The following is a 9668-nucleotide window of genomic DNA, read 5'->3' as shown; positions in this document are numbered from 1 at the left end:
GCATTGTTATTAAAATAGAGATATACTAACTCACATGTAACAAATCAGATGCACTGTATCAAGCAAGAAACTAAGGGAGCATGGTAAATTTAGAGGAAAAAGGTTACCACAGAGGTTTGACATAATAAAGCTTCATATGAATTCCTTTGGAGCTAATGGATATAATGCTTTAAAGGAAAATAAAAGTTGAAAGTCACCATGATACACAATAGCTTAGAGACAAAATACAATACACTAAAGATGAGATGTATGTGGATCCCCATCCAACCACTAACCAGGCCCGACCCTGTTTAGCTTACGAGATCAGAGGAGATCGGGTGCATTCAGGGTGGTATGGCCATAGACAAGGTGTATGTGGATCCCTGCATTGGATTTGAAATCCTTCTCTCCCCTGAGTCCACAAAAACCCCATCAAACTGTCATATAGCACATAATGCAGATAAACATGCACATAATCCTATACCATGTATCTAAATATCCTAAAATCCCACAGATAAAATATTATGCCAGAGTGGGAGGTGAATGGCATGTTAAGGTAAGAGAAGTATTTTTGGTTTAAAAAGTTGTGGGCATCAATGCTTTTGTTTTATAAAGAAGAAAAGGAAAATAATACTGTGAAATTACAGTAAAATTACAAGCCAAATCAGAAGTCCCTGAGTGAGCTATAAGCAGACAAAAACATACATTCTACAATATTAAACATAAAGCCAATTATATGTGACTTTCACTTAACTTACCTGAGCCTTCCTTATACATTTGTGACCTCTTGGTATTCTCCACTGCTCTGATGCACACACCTTTATTATAACAGAAATATGATCATGTGTATCAGTAGATGGCAATATTAGAGAAATGGCCAGTAAAATCAACAAAAAAAACAGTATAAATCCTGGGTTTTGCTTGTTTCTTTCCACTTTGGTTTGTTTTCCTTCACAATCATGGGAGGCTAAAGAATAAATAGGAGTTTTTGAGTACCGATTTTTCTATGAGGTGAAGAAAGATAAAAGCATTTCCTCTCGCCAGCTTTGGAGTTCCTAAAAAAGAATCACATTACGATTTCACAGTATACTGTTAATAGTTTCATAGTTTACTATTAATTATTTGATAATTAATATTTAAAGCTATATTCTTTCAGATGATTATACCTTGCTTTCTCTCAGATCCTACTGGAAAATGAAGAACGTTCTGTACATCATTCCATTACCATAAAACTTGTTAGTTAAAGGTCTCCCAATGTCCAAATAAGACTTCGCACACCACATTGTGGGGTGACAACCCCTTATTTCCTCTTCAAGACATCAGAGAATAATTATATTTATATGTTTATTTAAATGATCATTAAAAATGAAACTACTTTTGAGAGAATCACAAGAAGTGTCCAGAGTAATGAAATAAACATTTGGAAAGACCTCGAAATGACAGATACTACCTGCACTTTCTTAATTTTACCAACTTAAAAAATTTCATGTTTCTTTAGCTATGCATCATTTCCTCTTAGTATGGGTCTCCATTTGAGGTCAAACTATTCCTATTAAACATAAGTGTTGTAATACAGTAAGAAAATGAAGTTTCACAGATGCACAGGAGCATTAGCCTCTCACCATGTGAAAATATTGAAAAAATTAATACGAAGGAAAAAGGAGGTGATTCCTACTCCTGCTCAGGCACTATGGTCACTGGAAAGCAAAGCAAACAAAATCAGAAATGGTCACATTTTGCTAGGGATTTGCCGTGGAGTTAAAGTGGAACTTACCAAACATCATTGAAACATTGTGGATATTTGGTAGTATGAGACAGCACACAGATTTTCTGTCATTTATACCTGTAACGAAGCCTCTACCTTGACTCCCATATATGTTTCTTACCATGGCATTTTGAGAACAATTTATGGGTTTCCTTTTCCTTTTGAGACTCTTCCCCGGGAGATGCCTAGCAATTTGTTTATGATGACTAAAGCATATGAGAGCATTAAAAAGTGCTTGGAGGTTGCTCATTAACAGGCAGAGATAATTTGTACTCACCAGTGAATAAATTATCTATCCGTCAATTGATCTACCTATCATCTAGCTATCTAATCTATCTATCTATCTATCTATCTATCTATCTATCTATCTATCTATCTATCATCTATCATCTATCTATCATCTATCGTTATCTATCATCTATTATCTTCATCATCTATATTCAATCACCTATTTTCCTATTTTCACCCTTATTTAGCATTTCATGTGCACCACATAGGACTCTTTTTAAAATATTTTCAGTGATCATTTATTTTCAAGAGAGAAAGACAGACAGAGTGTGAATGGAAGAGAGGCAGAGAGAGAGAGAGAGATGAAAAATCAAAAGCAGCCTCCCGGCTCTGAGTGGTCAGCAAAATGACGATGTGGGGCTCACACTCACAAGCCATAAGATCATGACCTGAGCTGAAGTCAGATACTTAACCTACTGAGCCACCCAGGCGCTTCCACATTACATAGGATTCTAGATAAATATGTTTAGGACAGGTTTATCAGGGTTTCCATTTCCATAGACGTCTCCTTAAATTGGTGACATAGTGGAGAATTGATACGTTCTGTTCCATTCCATTATTTTAAAATTGTATAGTAATAGGGCACATGGGTGGCTCAGTAGGTTAAGTGTCTTACTTCAGCTCACATCTGTTGACAGCTCAGAGCCTGGAGCCTGCTTTGGATTCTGCGTCTCCTCTGTCTTTGCCCCTCCCTCGCTCATGTTCCATCTCTGTCTGACTCTCAAAAATAAATAAACATTACAAAAATTAATTTTAAAAAGTACATGGAATAAAATCATACATGAAGCAAATGTGACATATTGTTTTCATGAATTTCATTTTGTTTTCATTGTTACCCTTCTTTCCAAGGCAAAAATTTGCTATATATCCTTCCCATTGCATAGTGAATTGCCATCACTGACTAGTTACTGCTTCTGTTTTAATTTTGTTTTTCTCTTTAATTTCACAAAGTAGCATTTTATTCATTCCCTTGGGTCCAAATCATTTCAGTTTTTTTCCCACCTTGAAACATGCCCTGTTGTACTTGATTTATACCTAGATCATCAAGGTATCCTTGCAAAAATATCTTACATATATATAATTATGTATATGCCTTATATTTCTATGAATTTTATTACTACATTTGTCACCTTAATTACTTGTTGTACATAAATAATATGACACTTTGTCATATTATAATCCGTGAAACAAATTTACCAGATTTCACTTATTTTTTATTTATAGGTGTTGTGTGTCCATCAGTATTACATCATTACAGTGTACAGCCTCAATGAACAGCCTGAGTTTGTTCCCTTAAAAATTATATATATATATGGATTCTTGATAAGTGGGAATTGAATAGATTCATTAATTTTCCTAAATATTTCAGATGTATTATCCTAAGATACTCTTCAGTTAATAAATGCAAGACTTATCCTGGATCTTTCCTTTCATGTTACATAAATTATACCTTTCTTGTTAAGTGTGCATTTATAGCATAAACATCTTTCATGTAATTTTTTAGACAACTTCTCTTTTATTTTCAAGTTATCGAAGAGGAGACATTTCATTTAAGTAATACTGGTCCGTTTCTATCATCAGTTTTCCTTTCGTTTTGGACATGGAGTTAGCTGTATATATATATGCATACATGTATATATACACCAAATTGGTAAGTTTTGACATATGTATATACCGATGGCACTATAAAAACCTTCAAGACAATAAACATGTCCATCACTCCAGAAGTCTTAGGGTTCACACATGTTAAACCCATTCTACCCTTCCTTCCTCTCAATCCACTAAGAAAACATTTAATTGCCACTTTCAAAACCTTTTTGTGTTCAATAATTATAAACTAACAGGAAGTTGTAAAAAGATTGCAGAGAAGTCCTGTGTAATCTGCACCCAGTTCCCAATGAATTCGTCTTGCCACACTGTAGTATGATTTCATGACCAGGAAATTGACATTGGTGTAACATACATTGTTCAGATTTCACACGTTTGGGGTTTTTCTTTCTTGTGTTTGTGTACATTCACTGCTGTACGTTTTAACTCATTTTCACATTGTTTCAACCACCACCACAGTCAAATTGTAGAACTATTCCATCCCTACAAATTTCTCATTTGCTATCCCTTTAAAGCCACACTGTTTTCCCACCGCTTGGGTAGACGTCCCTAACTGTTGGCAACCACTAATATTTTTTCCATTAGCATACTTTTGTCATTTGAACAAGTTTTTTTTTTTTTAATATTTTTATTTATTTATTTCTAGGAGAGAGAGAGACAGCGTGAGCAGGGGAGGGTCAGAGAGAGAGGGAGACACAGACTCTGAAACAGGCTCCAGGCTCTGAGCTGGCAGTCAGCACAGAGCCCGACGCGGGGCTCGAACCCACGAACCGTGAGATCATGACCTAAGCGAAAGTCAGCCGCTTAACCGACTAAGCCACCCAGGCGCCCCTGAACAAGTTTTTTTTTTATAAATAGTACACAATCTGTAATCTTTTGGGATAGCTTCAGTCTTTTGAGGTCCATCCTCGTTTTTGTGTGTGTATCCCCTTTGTTTAAGGTTGCTGAAAGGTATTTCATGGAATTGGTGGTACAACTCGTGTAACCATTTAGTCATTGGAAGACATTTTAGTTCTTTCCAGTTTTAAACTATTATGAATACAGATTCTATAAACACTTTCTTAAAGTAATTGTGTGAACATACATTTTGATTTTTTAAGAATCATTTCCAAGCATGTGATTACTAATTGTTTTAATTTTGATTTTTGTCTTATCAATAAAGTAAATTTTGATTTTCCATTTTATCAATGTGTACTTGTGTATATTATGCTCTTGATGTCCTGTATCTAAATTCTTTGCCTGTTCTTAATTCCTATATAGAGATTTGTCCTTATGCTTTTGTCAAAGCGCACCATCGTTTTACATTAAGTTGTAATCCATTTGGAGGTATACTGTGTATAAGATTTAAGTCAACATTTGTTTTTTGTCTGAAGACATTCAGTGATTCCAGAATGATTTTTTTAAAGAAGTTATGCATCTTCTACGGAGTTATCTTTGTACTTCCATGAAAAATTAGTTGTATTTTTTATAAAAGTCTATTCTGGGTTTACTTATCTCTTCCATTGATTTGCATATCTTTATTTCCACTAATGTTACACAGTTTTGATTATTAGATGGTAAGTCTTAACATGGAGCAGAGAGTTTCTTCCATGTTATTCTACATGTATTTTAGCTATGCCAGTCCCTGATCATTCATTACATTTTAGTATAAACTCAACCATATCTATAAAATATCTTGTGGGGATTTTGTTTGGATTTTATTACTTATAGACCTTTCAGTCTTGTGATCTATGAACTCAGTATGTTCTACAATTTATTCAGATGTTCTGTGATTTCCTTAATCAGCAGAGTTTTCAGCATCCAGATCCTGCACAATGTTTCTGAGTTTCATTGTAAGTGTATTTCATTATACTTGTGTGATTAAAAATAGTATTTCAAAATTTCTACAATATATTTATATGTTGTTCTTGTATCTTTGTATTTTTATGGAATCCTGCAACCTTGCCAAACTCACATTTTGTCAGGGGGATAAATTGAACTTTTCTATTAGACAAAATGCCATTTGTACTACAGAGGGTCTCATTTCTTCATTTCCAAGCTCGAAGTCTCTTATGCCATTTCCTTGCACTGTTGGAAACTTCTCATATGATCTGTTTTCTGTAACTATAGATGGATCTGGATTTGAGATTTTTTTTCTTGTAAATTTAATGTTAGACTGTTCATACTTTTAAGTCTGATCTCCTCTATTCCGCATAATAATTTTTGAGAGTCACCCATATTTTTGTGCATACCAATAATTTATTGCTTTTTATAGCTGACACAGAACCTGACGCGGGCTTAAACTCACAAACCAGTGAGATCATGACCTGAGCCGAAGTCAGACACTTAACCGACTGAGCCACCCAGGCACCCCAATAAATCTTAACCAGATGGTTTTTAGATATTTGTACGAGTATAATTTTCCACGAATAATGTATGAAAGTTTTCATTCCCACATATACTCACCAAGAACTAGATACCCTTGATATACAGTGTTATCTCACTGAAGTTTAAATTGAAATTCATAAATGAAAATAATTCTGAGCAACCTTTTCTCTTAGTAGCAGTTCCTGATGTAAAATTATTATTTCCTGTGAAGAAGATCACATTTTCTCTTTTTTAAAAAGTTTTTAACGATTATTTATTTTTGAGAGACAGAGACAGACCGTGAGTATCGGGGAAAGGTCAGAGAGAGGGTTATGCAGAATCCAAAGCAGGGTTCATGGCTCTGAGTTGTCAACATAGAGCTCAGTGTGGGGCTTGAACCAATGACCTGAGCTCAAGTTGGACACTTAACCAGTTGAGCCTCCCAGGTGTCCCAAGAATATAATACTTTCCGATATATGTAATATATATACTTAGTAATGAACTAGAGGCTTTTTTTTTTATATATATATAGAGAGAGGGTACAAGTGAGTGAGGAACAGAGAAAGGGAGAGAGAGGGAAAAAGAGAGAGAGGAGAGAGAGAGGAGAGAGAGAGGAGAGAGAGAGAGAGAGAGAGAGAGAGAGAGAGGAGAGAGGAGAGAGAGAGAGAGAGAAGCAGGGCTCACTCAAAGTGGAGCTCATGTTTTTACCTGAAGTGGGGCTCCTGTTCACCTGAAGCTGGGTTGGTCTTCACCCAAAGGGGCTCAAGCTCACCTGATGGGGGACTTGAACTCCAAAACCATGAGATCATGGTCTGAACCAAAGTAAGAATCTTAACCAACTGAGCCACCCAAGCACCAAATATTTTAGTGAATGAAATACATTATTGAAATTAATACTCTTAATACTTTATTTTTCTCTTTTTGGCTTACACTCTGAAGGCTAATCAAAGCACTCTGATATTTGTTTGTGACTGGGATATTGCATTATATTTACTTACCATTTGTTTTTTTCAAATCCAGATACTATAAACATTTCACTGTAACTCTGTCCAATCTACATAATCTAAGAAACATGTATTTTCTTATATTTGTACAGGCATAGATCACAATTAGGTATACATTTTTAGTAATTAAAAACTAAACCATAAAGGCACTATTAATATTTATTTTTACATGACTCTCTCTATATATATTCTTATGATTGTTTTTATTTTAATTTTATTGGCCTCACATTTTATTTTATTCCATGATGATAGACTCAGAAAATAGTGCAGTCTTTCTATGATGCAAATAAGTCATTTGAATGTTAAAAAACTAATAAAAATAAACAAAAAATATAGGATTTTGGGAGTGTTATGTAGGACATATGTCCAAAAACCACACCAAGCATATACATTTGACATCACATTGTTCACAGACCAAATCATAGAATTTTCTTTCTTTCTTTTTTTTTTTTCTCCAGGCAGGGGCAGGATCATCAAATCAATGTAGTCAAATAATGTACCCTAATCAGAATACAGTACACGCTCATTTGAAAAAAATTTGTGGAAAGTCAGCCACGTGAAAGAGGCAGCACTGTTATTTATGATAGAGTAGAGCTCTTATGCAAGTATACACAAATAACTAGAAGATGACTTTTACACAATAATTATCCTTGTTCTTCAGAGAGATAAAGTATAACTTTGTTAGACAAAAATAAGCATTTAATATTCAAGATCAGGGCACATGACTGACTCAGTGGGTTAAGTGTTCAACTCTTGATTTCAGATCTCAGAGGTCCTGGGTTCAAGCCCCTCACTGGGCTACGTGCTGTCAGTATGGAGCCTACTTGGGATTCTCTCCCTCCCTCTCTCTCTCTCAGCCCCTCCCCCATGCTCTCTTTCTCTAAATATAAAGAAATAAACTTTAAATTTTTTTAAAAGAATTAAGATCAAGTGGTAAGAGAAATTAAAAAGTCCAAAACTGTCTATGGCAGACCCCATGAAAGTTAATTCAATTGCTATACCCACTATTATGGACAAATGGGGACATTTAGACAAAGTGGGATGCTGTGGTGATCTTCTGGACTGTTGAAATGCCACCTGGGTGTAGTCTATAAACTCTCTGGAGCTTCAGGAATAAAAGTAATGAAAGTAATAGCGCTCATGAGGAAAGACCGGGACACAAAGATGGCTCATGAAATGGAGATATTGGAGCAAAGTCAGATGACTGATGACTTCAGGTTAGTGAAATACACTGAGCCTGCTTAAAACTACAGTCAACTGTGTTTCAGACACCCCATGGAAACCTGTGTAGGCTAAATAGAAAAAAAAACATACTCACAGAAAACACACATACATAAACACAATACATGGACACTGGAAAGTTTATTTTGATAGTTGAGAGTAACACAGGAATCATTTTAACTCTTTCTGTACCAGGTAGTCTTCTTCGCTCCCACACAACACTCCCATACTCCTTGCTTGGTGTTAAGAGTCTATAGACTAGTAACTGTTCTACTGTACTAACACATTGCCTAATTATGATGCTTATAGCTCTTGTCTTTCCCTCAAGAATGGAAAATAAATTTGCTATTTATTCACAGTGTATTTAGAGCACTACAAACTATGACTGATGCATAGAAGTCAATCTCTAGATATATGCTGAACTCACTTATCCTTGATTTTTCTTCTGAAGGAACAAATAGAAATGTTTAATGTTGACAATCTAATTCATAGGAACCCAAGAGTCTACAATAAACTTAAGGAAAGGTATTGCATATTTTTTTCCATATCCTCTGTAAAGCATATTTTACATCTTTGTTCCTCAAGCTATAGATGAAAGGATTCAGCATGGGGATAACGAGGGTGTAAAATACGGATACCACTTTATCAGTGTCAAAGGAATGGCTGGACTCAGGTTGCACGTACATAAATATCAGAGTCCCATAGAACACTGTGACTACTGTCAAGTGGGACCCGCAGGTGGAAAAAGCCTTGTGCCTCCCCTCAGCGGAGTTCATCCTGACGATGGCTGCCAAGATGAGCAAATAAGACACAACAACTATAAGAAGGGATGAAATCAAATTAAAAACTGAGAAAGTCAAAATCATCAATTCAATTTCATGCACATTTGAGCACAGCAAAGATAACAAGGGGAGAGAGTCACAGTAGAAATGGCTGATGACATTGTAGCCACAGAAGGAGGAGGTAAAAATCTTTATGGTGACTACCAGAGACACAAATATGCTGTAGAGATAAGGGACTGCCACCAGCACCTGACACACCCCCTGTGACATGATGACTGGATAGAGCAGAGGTTTACAGATGGCCACGTAGCGGTCATAGGACATTGCTGACAGAATGAAAAGCTCGCTAACAATCAACATAATGTAGAATGCTCCCTGTGTGGCACACAAATCATAGGAAATTGTGTTTTCTTCCACAACAAAACTTACTAATATTTTTGGCCCTACAGTTGTTGAATAACCCAGATCAGTGAGAGCCAGGTGTTTGAGGAAGAAGTACATGGGTGTTTGCAGTCTGGAGTCCACCTTGGTGAGGATGATCATGCCCAAGTTGCCCACCACTGAGACTGTGTAGATGATGAGGAAGAGCCCAAACAATGGAGCCTGCAGCTCAGGACGTTGTGTGATTCCCATGAGAATGAATTCATTCAGCACTGTCAGGTTGTGCTTTTCCAT

General features: G+C 35.9%; 1 protein-coding gene across 1 annotated transcript; it reads right to left on the bottom strand.

Annotated features, from left to right (window-relative positions):
* Window positions 1-8726: 8726 nt before the first annotated feature.
* Window positions 8727-9668, bottom strand: LOC120225259 (olfactory receptor 8K3-like). The gene has a single exon (XM_039223511.1). It carries the CDS (start codon window positions 9666-9668, stop codon window positions 8727-8729), a length of 942 nt encoding a protein of 313 aa, XP_039079442.1.

This window comes from Hyaena hyaena, unplaced genomic scaffold, assembly GCF_003009895.1.
Source record: "Hyaena hyaena isolate Hyena2069 unplaced genomic scaffold, ASM300989v1 scaffold_1365, whole genome shotgun sequence".
Lineage (NCBI taxonomy): Eukaryota > Metazoa > Chordata > Mammalia > Carnivora > Hyaenidae > Hyaena > Hyaena hyaena.
Note: the sequence above shows the minus strand (reverse complement) of the source record. Positions and strands in the feature narration are given on the sequence as shown.

Bases quoted from the DNA above. Each gene is read 5' to 3' on its own strand.
- LOC120225259 (XM_039223511.1), bottom strand. From the start codon at position 9,668: ATGGAAAAGCACAACCTGACAGTGCTGAATGAATTCATTCTCATGGGA.